The following is a 20,405-nucleotide window of genomic DNA, read 5'->3' as shown; positions in this document are numbered from 1 at the left end:
AGGAGCCTGCTTCCAGCTTTTTTTTCAAACAGTTTCAAAGATGATCAGTACTTCTTGAAGAGCTCTGTGTCATCAGAGGGCTAACCTTGAGCGCAAGTGGCTCAGCGCCCAGGATGGCAGGGGCATGTGCTCAGGGCCCTGGGTCAAATTCATAAGGTGAAATCTTCCCTGCCAAGCTCTGGCCTCAAGGTTCCCTGGTTGCACTGCTGGGAATAAAGGGTGGAAGTACCCAGAGTGGGAGCTGTGACTACGTTAAAGTCTTGCCAGTTGGGTTTCTCAGCTCTGGAACTCAACTAATTTTCATCTTGAGATCTTAAACCCTTTCAGGGATAGACCCCAAGTCAGATGAAATCTGAAACCCAAGTTCATGGGGGATGCATCTCACCTAAGCCTTTTCCTTACGACAGAAAACTTGCCTCCTTAAAGAGAGGTGATGATGGAGAGGCGATACCATTGTATATGGTAATGCCAAGGACTGACTCATGTTAGTTTTCATAAACTGCTCCTTATGTAATGTGGAGGAACTGGAGAGGGGTTGGGAGAGCTCCTGTGTGGTTTTGGCATTTGCTCAGTAAGTGAAAATGGCTGGAGAGAAACTGAGGACTTTTCAAAGAAGAGACCAGTATGGAGAAAAATTGCAAAATTTGTGGTGTTCTCTGCTAACAGATGCCTTCCCAATAAAGGGACTTTATAACACAGAGGTTATATTTTGGGTTACTATGCTCAAAATGCACAGATTGCTTATGCAGTTGTTAGAATTATTTATCTGATGTTCCTCAGAAACATTTTCATGGGAAAATTCACTAGATAAATAAGAAAGAACAGTAGTAATTGTTTTAAGCTTCACATTTTTGCTTTGCTCTTAAGGTCTGATATCTTGGAATTGCCTGTGAACCCAATCACTTCTGTTTCCCTTCTCTGCCCTTCCCTTTATTGTCCTGGATGTGCAAGGTCTGGTTTTGGCTTAAAACATTGGGAATACCCTAATTTCATTTAGAAGAGGGATCTTGATTGGTGCATCTAGTCCTAAAGCTTTGTAACACACCATGTGAACTCAGTGTCTTCTCCTTCCAGACTCAGATCATGTACAAATGGATTGAACCCAAGATCTGCAGAGAGGATGTCCCTGATGCACTGACCCTACCTCCTTCTGGAGAGAGGAAGGATTGTCCACCTTGCAATCCTGGCTTTTACAACAATGCCTCATCTTCCTGTACTCCTTGCCCACCAGGCACATTTTCGGATGGGACACAGGGTAGGAGTCCACAAAAAAATTGCCTGTGTCCCCAAAAGCAGTTGTCTGCTTGCATGTGACTTAGTTTAGTGACACATCATCATAAGCCAGAGTTCATTTTGCATAAAATACTTATTAAATAACTTTGGAGAGAGGGAGTTGGATGTCTGTTTTCTCTCTGAAGTCCTTTCTTATCAGGGATTGCTGCTCTAAGTTCACCCACTGTGTTCTGGATGCATTTCTCAGCTGATATAAACATCCTGAGGGTTATTTTAAGGATTTTAAGGATTCTGAGAAGGCAATCAGAACTTTTGCGGTCAGTAATTCCCTCTCACCCATTCTCCTGTCCATGCCAAGTTCTTCCCTGTGAAAATCTCATTTTAAGCACTGTCAGATGAGTACCCTGCCAACATTGTCTACCCTAAGCTCTGGCTTGTTGATTCTGAAATGTATTGGCCCAGTGGTCACCTACAGCATTTTATGGGAACTCACGTTTACCAGTGTGATCAAACCTTCAGCTGAAACCATTAAAAACAAAGTGTGGCTTGGGGGATCAGTGGCGGATTACTTACCACGAGGTTATGATCGGCACTTTATAAAATGCTGGTCTTGTTTCCACTCTTTGGTCCTGATAAGTCTTTGACTATTTAATTATAAAGAAAGAAATTAATTTCTTTGCTTATTACTTGCACCAGAGAATAAAAAAGTAATATTTATGTTTGAAATGTGCTTTGGCCATGTGATTTCCTTTTCCTGCCTTCTTGCCCTGTAGAGTGCAAAGCCTGCCCTGCTGGGACTGAACCAGCTCTTGGGTTTGAGTACAAGTGGTGGAACATCCTGCCAAGCAACATGAAGACGTCTTGCTTTAATGTTGGCAACTCAAAGTGCGATGGGATGAACGGTGAGCCAACCCCCCTGTGTTATTATGTGTCTCTCTTTCTCCTGCACTGATCACTGTTGTAATGGAGCACCCATCAAAATGAGTATACTCTTTGCTGCCTGAGTCGCAACACAGTTTCCCCTCTTTTCTTTAATTGCACCAGGCTTGAAATTTCCTGTAGGAAGTAATGTCACAATATCATAAAGAAGAAATAAAAAATCTCTTGTATACTGGAAGAGGGCAGGAGCTGAAGCCTGTGTGAAGTCCCCTCAGTCAAGGATCTATCCCACCATAGACTTTGATGCATCTGAATATCCCCATTGAAAAAAACAAACTGCTTGACTTCTTTTTAGTTTATCTCCTTTCATGTTTTGTGATAACTATGCCCGTGGAGGCCACACATAATTCCTTTGGAAAACTTAATTAAAGTCTGTGGTTTTGTTCATTTAGCACTGACAGCTTTGTCTCTGCACATGTGTTAAGATTTCAGCAGAGAGCAGTCACAGCTCACCGGTAAAAATGATCCTGTTTGGGACTTCTCCCACCTCCAGCCTTCTCTGAAAGATTTTCCTCAGCCTGATCTGCCCTGTCAGGCTGGTGTAACTCAAGCTTTGAATTATGTGTGTTGAGCAGAGGGGCACTGAAGTATATGCTTAACGTTTAACACATAGATTCATTGATTCATCTGTTTTAAGGCTGGAAGAGATCAGACGGATCATCCCCCTTGAGCTGCACGGCACAGTTCAGGGAATTTCAATTGCTTTGCTGATTTCAAGGTGACATTTGCCTATAAAATCAGCAGTTCATAAAATTACTAAAATTTTTCATTCAAAAGCATTATTTAACTGCTCTATAGTTTATACCAGGTATCTTTACAATGTACTAAAGTACTGAATTGCTTAAACAAGTATGGTAACATAGAAAATTTTTTGCCATATGACCCAGAAACCATCCATTTTTTTTTCTTCGTTTTTTGTCCTGTGAAGGTTGGGAGGTGGCTGGTGATCACATCCAGAGTGGGGCAGGAGGCTCTGACAATGACTATCTTATCTTGAACCTGCACATCCCGGGATTTAAGTAAGGAACAGGATTTTTTTTTCATCTATTTTTCATTTATCTCTGTCTCTTACAACCTATTTCACATTACCCCTGGAATGAACCGAGTTTTCCTTTCTGAAGTGCAATGATGTCATGAATGAGAGACAAGAGGAAACTTTGGTTTTATTCCTGTGTCCCCAGTCAGCCCATTGCAGCAGACGATTCTCTAAGACCTTGGTTTTTAGCAGTGTTTGCTTCAGTCCGAGATGCCAGCCGGTTGGCTGCCTGGAAGCTGAGAAAAGATATTCCTATCCCTCTCTTTCTAAATTATCCCAAAGTAGCCAGCTACGCCTGCCATGGAGAGGATACCGGTGCCTGCCCTGAAGGTATTTTACAGAAACCCACATTACTTTGTGCTGTGGCTCCAGGCAGCCGGCACAGTCTGTGCGTCCCCTGGAGCCAGTGGAGAGATGCAGGCGCCGCAGGAGAACAGGGCATCTCACCTCTCCCGGACCCTTAGACAGGATGAAAGAGCTGTTTGAGGTGCTTGTGTCTCTTCGTCAGAAGAGTGAGCTTAGACTCCTAGCTCGGACCAGGTGCCAAATATTAAGACAGGTAAGGGATGGCAAAATGAACCTCACCCTCCCTTTGCTGTATCTCAGCTGAGGGATTCGTGACTTCTTACACCCAATGAGCAAGCCCTGATTTTTATTTTACAGTATGCCCAAACAGAATTAAAATAAAGGAGAAGCAAGAAACATATCTGTGGAAAAGCTTGGCATGTCCCAATTTACCATTTAGTACTTTGCAGGAGACCACCCTGAATACTTCTGGTTTACATGAAACTCCTGAAAGCATCTCCCAGCAGTGCAGGGTAGATGCAATTAAATTGGTGTAAATCACTTAAAGCATATAAGGCATTGAAGTGCCTACCAGTATGGTCAAATCTGGGTGTTGATTATAAGGAGGGAACTGTATCACAGAGAAGTTAGACACTTAAAAAATAACCCTGCTGTGCCCAATACCCAGCGCAGAGCTGCTGTGCAAACCTGGCCTCCGCAGTTCTGCAAGGGCAGGTTTTATGTGACAGGACTTTGATGGTTTCCTCACTGTACGAAAAGCAATTTGAAGGATTGACTGCTGCCTGTCTGTAGAGCACCTTGTAAATGTTTTGTTCCTTCTCTGTTAAACAGACCTCCGACATCGGTGACAGGAGCAACTGGGTCAGAACTAGGACGGATTACTTTTATTTTTGAGACCATCTGTTCGGCAGATTGTGTGCTGTACTTTATGGCGGTAAGTGAGACCTTTCTCTCCATGACTGAGGACTGAGCCTGGTATTCCACATGTCACTTTAATGCCTCTACATAGGTGTGATTAGTTGCACTTGATTTATTATGACTAAGATTAAGTATGACATTAGTTTAATATCTGCGGTGCCCTTGCAGGAAGGATTTAATGAATGACCTAGCAAAATTCCTCCACCATGTGAGTTGTGAACCGTTCCTGGTTATCTGTTTATTTTAAAAGAAATCATTGGACACCAAAGAGCCAAATTTTCCCCTGTTAATCCATATGGTAAAATTCTCAGTGTCTCTCGTGCAGTCGAGTTAGCCTCCAGAAGTTTAATAGAGTCACAAGTCAAGATGTGGGACAGAGGGATGGGAAATGGAAAATTTGGAAATTTAGTCTTGATCCTCTGAATGACCTGGGGGATCAGCAGGGCAGCAGGCAAACGTTTGTTTGGGAAAGCAAAGTGCTGTGGATTTTTTACTTTTGTCATCTGCTTATTGAAAGGCCATCAGCTGAGGAAGGTAACTGGGTCTGCGATGGCTCCCTCACCCCTTCCATTACAAAGGGAAGCTGGTGCTTTTTTGTATTTAGTGGTACTTTAAAGGAATCTGCCTTTAGTGATAATTTAAAGGCATCTGTTTTAAAGGAAAATCATCTTTCACTGGAGCATTTACAGCTGATGGAGAATAAGAAACATGAACCTAGACCGAACAGGTTTTTCTCATGTAAACTTTGACACTGCATTGTTGGCCTCAGTTCTGTTTCACTAGAGACACCAGCAAAGTGGGTATCTGAAGATGGTAGAAACTACAATTTTTCTTTGAATTTTAGCCTTCCCCTGTCTGTGCTCTGGTACCCACATGTTTTATACATAAACAGAATTTCAAATCTGAAAGAACCACTGTATTGAATCTGTCTTCTTAACATTTATAACCTGCTACAGGACTTTGAACTTAACTGCTGTGTGAACTAGAGCATCTTTTGGAATAGACACCCATTCTCAATTAAAAAATTGCCAGTGGTGGAAAACAGAATAAATATGTTTGCTCTCCTTTATTAAACTTTAAATGTAATTGTAAAGTCCTTTATATATATTAATCTCTGTATTATAAAACACTGGTGTTTAGAGTATTATGACCACACTTACAATTTCTTTAAAAAACGTTTATGTCCATTTTATAGGATGTTAATCGAAAAAATACCAATGTGGTGGAATCGTGGGAAAGAAGTAAAGAGAAACAATCCTACACTCACATCATTTCCAAAAATGCTTCCTTCACGTTCACCTGGGCCTTTCAGAGAATAAATGAGGGCCAAGATGTAAGTACTTCTTTAGGTATAGGGCTTTACAACACAGCTTTGCTTGGACACTCACTGCCAGAGCTCTTGCCTTCCATTGAAGCTCACAGGCTTCTTGTAAGGGGTGAGTGGCTGTCCCCATATAGCAGCCCTTGGGAGGCAGCTGTGGATAAACCATCCATGTTGAAAGACAGACACATGCATAAGTCGATCCCTGAATTGGTGCACAGAGTTGTGGTTAGTGTCAAAATGCCATGGCGTGATGACACCAGGGTGGTTTCCTTGGCTCTTGTTCCAGAGCAGACAGTTCATCAATGACATGGCCAAGATCTACTCCATCATGGTGACCAACGCAGTGGATGGAGTCGCCTCTTCTTGCCGGGCCTGTGCGCTGGGCTCGGAGCAGTCTGGCTCATCCTGTGTGCCCTGCCCGGCGGGACACTACATCGAGAAGGAGACCAGCCAGTGCAAGGAGTGTCCGGCCAACACCTTCCTGTCCATCCACCAGGTCTACGGCAGGGAGGCCTGCATCCCATGCGGGCCTGGCAGCAAGAGCACCAAGGTACAGAAACCAAGTGTCTCTGAACTATGGGCAGACAGGGTTTAGTGGGATATAAGCACTCAAAAGGCCAGTTGTAGTGTTTTCCTACAGGTATGTGCCTTGTGAGCATTGGAGTATAATTATAACCAGTGATCCCACTCTTTCAAATATGTCCCTAGTCTGATTTCTGTTTGTAAGTATGCAATGAGAAAATAAAATTGACCACACCAGCTCAGAAAAAGGTTAATTCCAGGAAGCTGTACTGGGGACAGCGTAAGAACAACACAAGCATATATGTTACTTCCACCTAAAACTGTCCACGACTCCTGCTGTTTTAAACTCAGGTGCTTCCTCATCTGGGTGATGTTTCTGTGCCTTTAGAAACCTGTAACAAGTTCCTCTTATGTGAAATTGCCCTTAAGCCTAGATAAACTTCTATCATATGCAACATCCTTTGGCAAGGAGCAGCACAGAGACTTGAAGAACTGCTCAATTTGTTCATATTCTGCCTGTCTTCAGCTGGGTTCATATCCTATCCCTGTTTCTTGAGCTGTTTCTTGTGTTTCCTTTGCAAGATGTGGGTGAGGCCATGTTCTGGTCTATCTACCGGGCTTTAAGCTGGGACATTAGGATCCTAAAAGCACCCACAACAAAAAAGAGCAAGAAACTCTGCATTTTCTTGGCTAATGCAGCGGACAGCAGAAAGGCCAGGCTTAGGGAATGTTAAAGTCCTGATATGTGAATGAAAGGGACTGAAACAGGAATGGGAATTCTCCCAAGGGAAAGGTGAATTACAGGAATAGGACAAAGTTCCCCTCCATCCTTAACAAGGAAAGCAGTCCTGTGTGCACCTGCTTGCTTTAACTCCCAGGTGAATGGTTTGCTGCTGGTCTGTAACTGCTCTTTAATGGATGCCTCTCCTTTTCTGAAGGACCACTCTGCCTGCTTCAGTGACTGCCTGGTGTCGTACATCAAGGATAATCAGAGCCTGAATTACGATTTTAGCAACCTCAGCCAGGTGGGCTCGTTGATGAGCGGACCCAGCTTCACTTCCCGAGGGACCAAGTTCTTCCACTTCTTTAACATCAGCCTGTGTGGGAATGAGGTGAGCTCAGCTGGTGCTGAGGGTTGCGGGGATTAACCAATTTGCTGCCCATGTTGACGCTCTGTGGGATCACACTGGGACAGGATGAGGGCTCCCCTACAGCTGAGCTGTCACCGACACTGTGCAAACACTTGCCTCTGGATCTTGCTCAGCAGGGCAAGAGGACTTTTGAGCAGCCAAGTGATTTTCCAGAGCAAAGATGACAGTGTTTTAGGCATAAGTAATGCCCAGAAGAAAAACCCCGTCACATCCCTACCTTTTCTTAATTCTTGTGCCTTCAAGTCACTTGGGTCACAACCCTGACCTTTTTGTGCTGCCGCCAAGGAACTCAAGTGGAGAGTCTGAGTCTTTCGGTTGCCAACTTCTTTCCATATGCTACCCTTGTGAATTTGCTGGAGATGTTGCTGTCAGCAGAGCCCCTGGTCACCCTGCTCTCTGCCAGTGGCCGAGATGCCCATTGTTGACTTTGATTGCAGCCTTTTAAATTGGTGGAAATATGTGTTTAGTCCATGAGTGCAAACAGTTTCCACCCCAGAGTCAAGATTTTTCTGTCTGGGGCTTGGACTATACCAGAGCATGGTGTCACATACATAAATTGAAGTTTTGGAGCAGTACCAGTGATGTGTATTGTCCCATGAAAGCCAATGCATGTAGTTTACATTAATGTTCAGCCCTGTAAAGTTCTGAAGTTTCTTTCCATGTACCAAGAGGTCTGCATGAGTTGAGGCAAATGATTAGTCACTTTTCTTTACAGTGTTTTGCATACTTTTAGGCTTAAATGTGTGTTTAAGTACCACCTGGATTAGAGCTGCTGACAACTAGATCCTCAAAGGTACAGATACGCTCACTCCCCTATGGATCTGGTCTTCATTTTCCCAAACTACTATGACGGTACTACAGTACTACCAACCATATGATTAGGTCATGAATGCTTGACATTTTGTCAGGACAACTGAGTCTGGTGATTTGTCTTTCATTGCTCTTGCTCTGAGATTCTAGCACTGGTCTTGACAGGTGACATTAATGCAGCCTTGAAGGCTAAATATCTGTTTAGGGATTTCATGTATTTATGCTTTGAAAATATTTTATCTGGATTAAATCTCAAATAAAGAGGTATTCTACAGTATATTATTTAAAGGCAAGGGAAATATGGTTTTCCTTTGCAAACCATTTCATTATGCTCCGCTAGTAAACACTGTGCTGTCAAGATAAACAAAGAGTGCTTCGTAGCACAGGTTTCTGATAAGACACGTACCAGAGGTGACATCGTGTTTCTGAGTCTGTACAAGGCTTTAATCACAACTTTCATGATGGCACAGTTTGTTGTTGCAATTTGTCCTTCTCATGATAGAAACATCAAGTTGTTTCTAAGGTGCGGTAATGAAACTCATCCAGTTTGCAATCTCTCCTTTCCCAAACTTTTTCATGTCTTATCAACAACGAACTGCTTCCTCATTTTTTCCTGATTGTCCACAGGGGAAGAAGATGGCTATTTGCACTGACAATATCACCGATGTTACTCTGAAGGACATGGTTGCAGAATCAGAAGATTTTTCCAATTTTGTGGGAGCTTTTGTCTGTCAGTCCACCATCATCCCGTCAGACAGCAAGGGTTTCCGAACAGCCCTGGCTCTGCAGTCCAACAGCCTTGCTGACAGGTTCTTAGGTACACAGTTTGTCTTCTGCTTGTAGTTATCTTGCATGTACTCTCATGTATTTAGGGCTGCAGAGTAAATCCTTCTCAGCTCAGCAGGGCTGCGCAGGGGGAAGAGTGAAGGGGCAGCCCAAGATTCAGTCCCAATTTGTTCCTGAGCTGTGAAGCAGATCTGGGCAGATGCCATTGCCTTTTGCTGCTCTTTCTGTTCAGCTGATGGCTGAAGCAGAAGAGTAAGGGCTGCTCCCATTCTTTGTTTTCCATGCCAGTATTACTCACTATTCCCTGTGTTTCGTCTGGTGGGTCCCATGGTGCACAGAATTTCAGCACAAAAATCTGGAGAATGTAATTAAAAAGCACTGGTTTTCTTTCATGTTTCCTACCCACCTCATGCAAGGCAAGACCAATCACTGTAGTAGTCACATTAGTCCAAGTGTTTCTGCCCATGCTAAGTGCCCACTCCGGCAATTCCAGAAGAATCTGGTGCTGGGACATAATTAGGCGAGAAAGGAGGAGGCTTAGGGCAGCATGGGGCCATGCATATCGTTAAGGCTTGCATTGCTCTGGCTCACAAGTTCCCAGAGTCTGAGGCCAGATTAGACGATGAAGTCATTTAGTCTGTTCACCTATCCATTACAGGCACCGAGTGTTTGTACTTTCTCCCTGGCATTGAGCCCAGAAACTCATGTTTGACAAAAGCACGTCTTTGGAAGAGCATTCAACCTGGACTTTTAAGACAGCCAGCAATAAAAGCTTTGCCACAGTCATTGGTATTTTTTTCCACTGGTCAAACACCACCTCTGTATTTTGTTTTAAAGCAGGCTTGTTTCCTGTTTGAATTTGCCTGGCTTCAGTTTTCAGCTCTTGCTTCTTGTTATTCTTTCTCCATTTCACACCCACATTTTCCTCCTTGGAGGAATATTTTGTGTAAGGAATCACCACACCCTCCCCAGTCTGCTCTTCTGATAATCTAAGTAGACCAAGTTCTTCTAAGTCTCTTGCTATCATGTATATCTCTCAAGCATCTGAATAATTTTTGAGGCTGTTTCTGCAGCCTCTGTAACTTGTTATTATATTTTCTTAAAGCATGGGCATCAGAATGGAATAGTATTCCGCTATTCAATTCACTGTAATGGCAATAAAAATCTCTTTCTTAGGACTGGCCTTCATCCCTTGCTGCACTTGTCTGCACTAGAATATGTTTATTTTGATTGGGACCATCTTACCAAGTGAACCAAGTTGCTCTATCTTTTATTCCTGTTCCTCTTAATCTTTGTCTCATCTACACACTTTGTCAACAGTGATTATATAGTTACTTGCAGATCCCTGATGATAATCTTGCATTTTGGGTCTCCAATATCAATGCCTAGGGAAGCCTGGAGACATACCACATTTGGTGACAATTTCCCATGGCCAGATAATTTTATAATTAGCTAGTTAAATAATTTTTAATCCAGAGAGTGCACTTAATTGATATTACACTGCTAACTTTTTAATTAGAATCTCATGTGGTAATTAGTGAAATACTTGATAAATTTACATAATTTTCTTTAGCAGCCAAATTCATCAGCACTCAAGGAATGAAATCAGATTTGTTCAACAAGAGATGTTCTCCATAAATTCATGTTGACTGTCAGTCATTATGTATCTAATCATTAACTGAAACCCATCTTCCAATTACCTGTTATTTTGACTCATTGTGTTAGCCACATTGTTACTTGGCTCACCATATCCCCTCTCCATCAGTCTTTTGAAATTTTGCTATTATTAAAAGCTCTTTAAAGGTCACTCTTAGGCATGGGTTTGCTAGTTTATAAGCACACATGCCAAGTAGATGCCAATATCCTCTCCAGCTGCTGAAGGAATGAGGTGTTCAGTCATTGTCTTGGAAAGCAAGGAGATAGTCCTGATTTTTTCCTAATACAGAGAAAAGATACCAAGCTCTTCTGCTACCTTTTATTTATCACAGTTGTTACATTTTAAAATGGTTGAAGTTTGCCTTTCCTATCCATAAGATGTACGTTTATTTCTAGATTTTCTAAAAAAAGCTCCCAACTTGTACTTTTTCCAGTGCTGCCAAACACAGGCTTTTCCCTGAAGTCTTTAGCATCCATTATAATTTTTCTGTAACTCATAACTTTTGATTTTATTTGATTCTCTATTCTCCCTCCATTAAGCTTGTTTTTATTTGACATTGACAAATTTGGCATTTATTCAACATATTGACAAATAAAACATTAAGCAATGTTTTTATTTTAACTGCTTTTTTACCACTGTTCTGATCCAAAGTGGACTTTTACTCAAAGCTATTGTCATTCTTGCAAGAGTCATTGTGGCTTTTTAGCCATATAATTAATATCCTCTGAAGAATGACATTCCCCCCCCCCCACTTCATTTTGCTTCTAGTGTTCTTATTTTTGAGAAACTGCACTTTGAGATACCATGTCTACTGTACTGCATATTGGATGGGAATATTCTTTCATCACCTCTGTTGAATATAATAAGGTCCCTAGGAGCTGTCATCTTCCAGTCTAGTGAGTAACTAATCTCTGTCCATTGTGTTGCAATCCAGATTTAAGTTTTACCCTGTGTTCGATGCAATGTCTTCGATGAGAGGAATTCATCACCTTTGCTGATGTCAGCGTATGTTCTCAGAATGGAGGGTCCTCCAAAATAACCTGACATCTTTCTGCACATGCTCCTGATGGTTGCTGCAGCACAGCTCATTTTGTTCTCTCCGTTGACGTGATGCTCTGTAGTTATCCCTCACCTGCAAGTCCTCCTGAGCAATGTTACTGAGCACAGTGATCCATGTGCTTTCACAATCCCTGGCTCTGACTTGTCCTGCACCAGGTAGTATTGTCTAGTGCAAACTGTCAGCTTCATTATCTACTATATTTACCTAAAAGTGCTATAACCAGACATGGATTTTCCAGCTGTGTGAATGGTCCTCCCAAATGTAATGCCAGTCAAGCCAAAGTCCTAAGAATTCAGTTAGGCTGTCTGAACTGTTGCAAGAACAAGTGGAAACTTCTTTTCTTCAGTCTTACCCATCTTCCCACCAGCTGCTGGCTGCTACCACCTTTTCTTGTTCTAGCAATTTTTCACCTCGCTGGAAAGATGCAGCCTGTCCCATTTGTACAGCTCCCTCTTATTCTGAAATGTTGGAGTGCAGCACCAATATTTTCTGTCTTCTTTGGTTCATGGGGTTGGAAGGATCTCTAAGAACTTTGGTTACTTGAATTTTCCTCTTTTTCAGCTCTTCTCCAAAATCCATGCAGACCTGTGTAACCTGTGTTGTTCCACACACCAGCCTGTCATTTGTTCCAAAATGTGCCATCAAGGCTTGCCTAAGACTCCATAATCCTTCTGAATCTTGCGTCTTTCAGTTTTTCTCCCACAGTACTGCAGATTGCTGAGGTTATGATGTATGAGGGTTATACATTCAAGGCATATGCTTTGAGCAGTTGTTTGGATCAGGTATCTTCAGCAGTCCTTTCCCAACCTAAATTATTTTATCATTCTGTAATATCCCATGGTTGCTTTAAATTCATACAAAAGAGTAAAACTTATTTACACTGGTGTTGTTTTATTAGTTTTTTGTTTTGTTATGTCTATGTAAGGAAATCAGAATGTATGAGGAACATACGAATCTGCAAAGTTTAGTTAGAATAGAAGAAAGTGTATAATGTATAGTAATGTCATTAAATGCTACTAAGTGAGACCCATACCTTTCAGACTAAGAAAATGTTATATGTGAACGCTTCAGAAATTGAAATTGATTCTTAGCTTGTTTGTGGATTTTGTTGTCCCCCCCCGCCCCTTCTCAAATTTTAGGAGCTACTGTTGAAACAATGCTGGAAAATATCAGCATCAAGGCAGATGTGTTTCCTCCCTCTCCAAGCAAAATACCCGATGTGCATTTCTTTTACAAGTAGGTAAAAAATTCTGTTTATTGGTACATCAAATTTCTTCATTTGTTTAAAGGAAACTAAAACTTTGAGGGGAAATCGTTAATCTACCTTTAATCTTTATCACTTTAATCAGTATCTGGCTGATATTGATTGGCATGTTGAAGAACATCTTATGAAATCAGCAAACACTGTTTACTCAAATGTGAATTACACTTGATCTATAGAGAGCGATACCAGAGCTTTGATTCATCCAGGTGCCACTTCCAGTGTCATGTTCCTTTCCATAATTTCTCATATATGGCTTTGATATGTCCATTTCCCATTGCATATTTTCTTTCACATTCATTTGTATTTACTTTGATGTTACAAACCCAGACTAACTGAGGTTAAAAATAATTGTTCTAACCTGCACGGTTACTAGTGTGCCTTTCCTATTCTTCAGTTTCCTCCATAAAAAGAATGCCTCGGCTTGGGTAAGAATTAGCTCAAAGATCACCTCAGTTAAGATGTCTACATGCTGGTGTCTTCATGTGAACTGGGTTTCTAAGCTTGGACTGTGGAGCCCATAGGGCCATTCAGCTTATCTTAAGGCACATACCTATATTTATTCTACTGATTGGCTCTCTAGATTGTGTTGGCTTTAGTGATAGATCTTAATTGGCTGTAACACTTTGAATATCAACATTTTATGCATATGTGAATGCCTAAATTACATGTCTGATCTGCAGACTGAACCCCACACAAGTGACCCTACTTTGAGTATATTATGAACTTGGGTTACAATGTCTATCATGTTGGAATAAGGTCCATTTTTTAATCCCCTTTGCCTTATGCTATTTCAGGACAGTGTGGTTCTCTCATTACTAGGCGAGGAGAGAGCCATCATAAACTCTCCCGCAGAGTAGCACACCAACCACAGCACCTGCAATTCTCTTTTAAAATTGTTCTATTCTGTTTTGTGGGCAGGTTTATTCCTTGACTCAGCAGAATTCAAACTAGTTAGAAAAACAGAGCAGTTCCCTGAGTGGCATCTCACAGCACTTGGAGAATTAAATGAAATGGTGAAACCTACCCTGCTTCTGTTGCTACTCTTTTTTCTTCCAGCTGAAAAAGGCAAAAGCACTGTGGTAAAGGGTATTTCTTTAGTATTCCAGTTGCATGAATGGACGGAGACCTATTAAAGAGCAACATGTATTTACTGTAGTGGAAAGGTGTTACATTTCTCCTCTTGTTTGATATTAGGTCTTCAACAGTGACAACCTCCTGTGAAAATGGCCGTGCAACTGTTGTGACAATGAGGTGCAATCCCAACAAACCAGACCAAGGAGAGCTTTCTGTGCCCAGGTATTTAAGTATTTGTATCCTAGTAGTGCCAAAAAGCCTTTTCTCCTCAGGTAATCTTTACAAAACTCATTAGTAATTTTATACTTAACAGCAATGAGGAGTGCTGTCTCCCTCATCAGCCACCCAGGAGGTCTCACTCCTTTCTCCTAGGTGAATGACCTTTGTGTCCATCACCTCCCAGCAGACCAACTGCTCTGTATTTAGGCTGTGTGGTGAGAGAAGTTAGAGCTCAGGCAGGTTGTTTTGAGCTTAAAGCCAAAAGAAAATATAGTGATGTTTTCTTGTCACCACTTCTCCCTTATTTCAGTTCCTTAATTTGATCTTTGGCCTCCTGATTAGAGCTGCCTAGTCGGGGCTTTGAGAGGTAGTTTTTCTTCCTTGATCTACAGCAGTTGCTGTGGACAAAGTGATTTTTTTGAAAAACAGCAGCCTGTCCTAGGAACTATGAAATCTGCTATTGCAATACTTCCATGAGCCCTGATTCTGTCTAGTTCAAGTTCTATATGTACTTATTTATGTGTCTCATCACTCCAGTTTGTATCATGCAACCCTTGTGCTAGTTGTGTTTAATTTGGCTGACCTTTTTTTCCCTTCACACTGGTTCAAGTGAATCCAAAAGGCCTCTTTTTTTCCAAAGTCCTGTTTATTCCTGCACCTGAAAAGTTGCAGAGAAAAAATTGTAAAAGAGTTAATTCTATTACTCTTTAGCAACACCCTGTGATTATTCAGAAGTTCCCCTCAACTCTGATAACCCTCCTCTTTGGCTGTCAAGGCCCATCTTAGTCTATAAATATCTATAGTAACTATAAAAGTTACTATAAAACTGCTGATAGCCCTTTCACTCATCCTCCTTCCCAAAAGTTAAGTCCTCTTCCAAAAAGCTGACGGTGTGAGAAGTGTGGGATCCTCCTTTGATCCCTGTCCCTCTTGGGACAGGTGAGCCATGCTCACCTGAATGAAGGCAAAGAGGCATCTACTTCACAGGTGATGGATGAGTGATTGATGTTTGAACACCTTTGGAGATGTTTACCCCAGTTTCTTAGGGACCTGTCACACTACAAATCATGCTGGGCAACAAGCCACTATCTATCAGCTGCCATGTGAAAATCCTCTAGGAGTCCTTCTAGTGTTGTAGGTCAAACACGATGTGAGCTGTGACAACTCACTAGTAGTAAGGGAGGAGTAACCTACCTTGCTTTTAAAAGTGTGAGCATGGGCAGAAATGGCACACAGCTGACATGATGTACCTTATCTCAGTTCTTGTTGACTTCTCCCTTCCTAGTCCCCTTTGATTAGGTCAGCAGTCCGACAGGTATTTTGAAACAGTGAGGTATCTGATACATGTCAAATAATACTGCATGTAACCCCTTTATGCTCCAGACATGGTGTTTAGTATCAAATGAAGTTACAGTATAAGATGAAAGAGGTTGAGGAGAAAGGTCTGTCAATGCTCTTGCCATGTACATTGAAAAAATGTTGCATAATCCAGAGAGGACAGTTGTCAGTTACTCAAATCAGGATAAGCCAGAATGGGCTTTTAGGGCTGTGCATTTTTCAATCCTTCAGATGATATAGGAAAAAAAAATAATCCATTTTTCTGTATGGATATATTTCACATTTACATGATCTAGCTTCTTGCATGGACTTTTGGCCACTGCTGCTGTTAGACCTGACGTAATTGTCAATAACAAAAGCTGCGTGAATGTCCTGCCATTGCCAGTACAACTTTCTTCTGCAGGCTGAATACAAAATAAGGTCATTAGTCTTTCTTAGACTAAGAGAGGCTGTTATCTCTTCATTAACTGGTGAACATCCTTCTAGTAATTAACCATGACAGGACAAGTCCATTCCATACGGACGAAATCACCCAGACATCATTAGAACAACAGCAGGAACCAGATAGCAGCATTCATGTGGAACAGTCACCCAGTGCAGGAGAACAGCGATAGAGGTGCATGCTGGGCTAGCCCATGCTGGTGAAATGCTGGAGTAGTTCTGCTGATCTCCAAGACTTGCTTCTTTCTTTTCTTTTCACCGTAGGTGCGTGAGTAGCACTCACTGCCAGGAACTGAACTGCTATTTTAGACCTTTGACAGCCCAACATCTGTTTTCACTCGAGAAATCATTTTGCAAACTGGGAAAAATTCTTACCCCAGATTTTTCCATCTGCTGACTTGATGGATGTTTACCCATTTGTTGTACTTACCATTACCGATCTTCAGCAGCAGAATGTGGAGTGAGGATGCAAACCCCAGAGTGTTTCGTAAGTGATAACTAAGCTTTGCTCTCCTCCTAGCTTATGCCCTGCGGGCACCTGCGATGGATGCACTTTCTACTTTGTATGGGAAAGTGCAGAAGCTTGCCCTCTCTGCACGGAGCAAGACTACCATGAGATTGAGGGAGCCTGCAAAAAAGGATTTCAGGTAAAGGACACATGTCTTCGAGTCAGATGGGTTCATTTGGGTATAACTTGGACTCTGTTGAAATTCAGTGTGCAAATCGATATGTAAGTGCAGGTAAAGTTGGGAAATCTGAGTCCAGGCTCTGAGCTGGCTGGGTGCGAGTCTTATTAGTGAGGTGCTGTGTTGAGACTCAGGGATATTTGTGCCAACGGCAGCGTGGTTCCTGGAGGAGAGCTGGCTTGTGCTGAGCAGCTATGTGGGTAGGGACGTGAACTCTGTATGCATTCATACATGCAGGCAAGTTATTTGTGAAGGATGGAGTGCCCAAAGGACTTCAATCTTTTAACAGCCATATTCAGGGCCAGGCTAGGAAAGGATTCAGAATTTCAGTTCAGAAATTCATCCTTCCTTGCTTGCAATTTTTTTGCTGCTGCCTTCTCTAGTCAAACAGTAGGAAGTCCTTTCACAGGTTCAGAACTGTCCTGTTGATCAAAGCTCCAATGCAGGCACAGCACATTCACAATCGCTGTCCAACCCATATTGTGCCAGGTGAAGAGCAATACAGAAGAGGAAATCCTTTTGCCAGGTCTGAACCTGCAGGCACAATCAAGGGGACAGTTGAGTAGACAATATCACTCCACCTAGAGTCTGAAAACCTGAAGTACATGGTTTGGTTTCCTTTCATTGAAAAGATGTCTAACCTTTCTACCTCAAAACAGCCTACCTCTGAATAGTTCTTCTCTTTTTCTACAAGCAGCTCACTTTTTGATATTTGTTTTCCGTTTGAAAGGAAACCTTGTATGTATGGAATGAACCAAAGCATTGCATTAAAGGGGTTCCCTTGCCAGAAAAAAGGACCAGCACTTGTGAAACAGTGGATTTTTGGCTAAAAGTTGGAGCTGGTGTTGGTGCTTTCACAGCTGTTCTACTCATAGCCTTGACCTGCTATTTTTGGAAGAAGAACCAGAAGTAAGTACTGCAACTTGTGTTCCATATAAAAGCAAGCTAAAAGTTTGAGGGAGTGAACAGAAAGACATTTGGTGGAACTGACCTTATGACAATGTTGATGAGAAATACCATGTTGGATCAGTCCGTTAATCCACCACGTTGAGGTTTCTTCTGCCAACAGTGGCTATCAAAAATGCTAGTGAAGAAAGTATAGAAAATCCACAGTAATTTGTTGTGGCATAATTTCCCAACAGGAACTGTCTTTTTAACCCCTGAGAGTCTGAAGTTGACCTTAGGTCCTGAAGCAACAGGGCTTTCTCAAGGTCTGAAAACCAAAAGGATACCTCTTCAGTCTAATTAGTCCCTTTCAGCTGGATTAAAATAAGGTTCTTGACTGTATATTGCTTAGGTCTACTTTGGTGGGACATGTCAGGTACACACCCAAAAGATCCCTGCTTCTTAGGCTGAACATACTGACTGTTCGCCATACCCATAGTTCTCTGCTTCCCACATCTCATGCCATAAACTTTCAAAACGTGATTCCATCTCCATGGGATTTCATCGCCCCATAACACATCCAGCTTCACGAAATCCTGACTCCAGTATCACGGTCCCCACTTCTTGCTGCCTCCTACCACACACTGTTACACATCTCTCCTCTCCCCCGTAGCCTCGTTGGACAGGAGTGTGATGCAGATTCTGATAACAGGCTGAAGTCTGACCTGCTATTGCCCCAACCAGCACACAGGTCACACTTCTTCATGCAGGAAATCCTCTTGACCTACTTGTGGTCTTTTGGGAAAACATGGATCTTTTATAAGGATAGAGGCCTAATCTAAGAGAGCAGGAGCTCAAAGTATTGTTAATACTATTTTGGTTACATGTTTTTAATGATTGAAAAGTATCTAATTTCCAGTAAATACCTCAGAAGTAACTATGTGGAAGGACTGCAGATAATCTAAATTACAAAAACCTTGAATATGGGAGATTTGTAAAAAAATTTGTGCCTGTCTGTCTTTATATCTTCAGACTGGAGTATAAATATTCCAAATTAGTGATGACAACGAACTCAAAAGAGTGTGAGCTGCCAGCTGCTGACAGCTGTGCTATAATGGAAGGAGAAGATAATGAAGAAGAAATAGTATATTCAAATAAGCAGTCACTGCTGGGGAAGCTCAAGTCCTTGGCAACGAAGGTGAGTAGTAATTACTACTATTAATACTAAAAATAATTATTATCTTTATTTATTACTGGACGTGATGAGGCTCTGATGCTAATTTGCACACTGCTTTGTGCAGCCTCCCACGCACACTTCACCCAGCCCATAGTCAATCTGCTGAAATCCACAATGTGGATAATGGTAAGAAATGTTTCAGGATATTGAGTAAATGCTTCCTCTTCTGCAAAGAGATTTCAGTAGCATTCTGTATTGTACGGGTGATACCTAAAAAGAGCAGTTAATGGCGGGAGGAACCTCTCTGCCTGGATTCCTATCAGACACCTCCATTGCTGAGGCAAACACAGCTATTATAGATATAGAAAATTAACATTGGGAATATAGCCACCAGCCAGCTGCTTGCAGCTCACCTGGGCTGGCTTCATGGCTAACTTGAGAACCATAATTTTGAGCACTACAAGATTCAGTTGAAGAGGAGGCATCAGCCACAGCCTGTTACTCAACACAGCAACCTCCTCCATTTCAGTGGGAAGCAACAGCAAAAAGCATTTTTTTCTGCAGCACATGTGATATGGGTTGTTGCATGTCTCAATTCATAGCATGAAGGTCTTTGGTGTCCTTTGAATGTTTCTGAGAGGAGCAACAGAAGACCATCATGGTAGATCCTGCAAGCACTTTGGTCTTTATTCTAAATGCCTTAAAGTCTATGGGAATGGTAGTGCTGTCTTTAAGGGAGTCCAGCTGGGACATCTGTTATGATCAGGATAAAGGTGGATGACATTTTCCCTTTCAAATAGTTTTGCTGAAGTAGGTTGTTTCAAAATAGGAAGGTTTCTCAAAAGATCACAATACAAATTTATTTTAAAAAGTCACTCTCTTGTTTCTTGTCCAAAGAATTTCAGAATGTTGAATTTTGAGATTTTTTTTTCTTGTATTCATTTTTTTTCCTTTCTGTGATTGAGTGCAATATAATTAAAACCTGTGTACCTCCTTTCTTTTCCCTTATTTTTCTCCTCTCTTTGTTCTTTTACTTTTTTTTATCGGACTGCTGTCCTCTTTCCACGCTACCTGCTCCCTAGATCTCCCTCCTAGGAGAAGTTACCATTACACAGCTAACATGCGGAACTTCCCCTTGACCCCAGCCTGACCATTTGTCTTGCAAAATCGATATTGTTCCTTGTGGAAAGGGGCAGAAATTCAATATTAATTCTTAATTCAATATTAAGAACGTTGAAAATGTAAATAAAATCAAATCACATCAAATTTTGTAGTGGTGTTGCGAAAATGGAGGTTGATTCCATTTTTGAATCCTGTGGGGACTGACTTTGAAATACTGATGATGGTTTTTTGTCCGCGAAATGGCTTGGCTGGCTGTGACTGAGTGTAATGACCAGTGCTGCTGGTGAGCGTTATGTTTTGCTGTACGCCTGATAAGTGTAAGAGCTTTGCTGACTCCATTTGCAGCATCAACCACTGGCTCCTTCCTGATTAGAAGTATAGAGACGAGAGCATGGGAGAAGTGTTTTTTTTTTTTCTCTTTAAAGTAAGCTTTAATACTTTAGTATTCAGACCACCT

The 20,405-nt window shown here is 41.8% G+C and overlaps 1 protein-coding gene across 1 annotated transcript in view; it reads left to right on the top strand.

Moving 5' to 3' along the window:
- The window catches only part of KIAA1324L (KIAA1324-like ortholog), a 50,922-nt gene that overhangs the window by 28,258 nt on the left and 2,259 nt on the right, over positions 1 to 20,405 (top strand). Inside the window, exons 8-20 of the mRNA XM_010580950.1 lie at positions 1,075 to 1,255; positions 2,007 to 2,135; positions 3,101 to 3,191; positions 4,346 to 4,448; positions 5,628 to 5,765; positions 6,043 to 6,306; positions 7,217 to 7,390; positions 8,867 to 9,056; positions 12,882 to 12,978; positions 14,201 to 14,302; positions 16,599 to 16,725; positions 17,495 to 17,673; positions 18,682 to 18,847. Coding sequence (XP_010579252.1) covers positions 1,075 to 1,255; positions 2,007 to 2,135; positions 3,101 to 3,191; positions 4,346 to 4,448; positions 5,628 to 5,765; positions 6,043 to 6,306; positions 7,217 to 7,390; positions 8,867 to 9,056; positions 12,882 to 12,978; positions 14,201 to 14,302; positions 16,599 to 16,725; positions 17,495 to 17,673; positions 18,682 to 18,847 — 1,941 coding nt within the window. The remainder of the gene's footprint in view (positions 1 to 1,074; positions 1,256 to 2,006; positions 2,136 to 3,100; positions 3,192 to 4,345; positions 4,449 to 5,627; positions 5,766 to 6,042; positions 6,307 to 7,216; positions 7,391 to 8,866; positions 9,057 to 12,881; positions 12,979 to 14,200; positions 14,303 to 16,598; positions 16,726 to 17,494; positions 17,674 to 18,681; positions 18,848 to 20,405) is intronic.

The sequence above is a fragment of the Haliaeetus leucocephalus genome, unplaced genomic scaffold, assembly GCF_000737465.1.
Source record: "Haliaeetus leucocephalus isolate CR32 unplaced genomic scaffold, Haliaeetus_leucocephalus-4.0 Scaffold751, whole genome shotgun sequence".
NCBI lineage: Eukaryota > Metazoa > Chordata > Aves > Accipitriformes > Accipitridae > Haliaeetus > Haliaeetus leucocephalus.
This window is presented reverse-complemented; position numbering and strand designations above follow the sequence as displayed.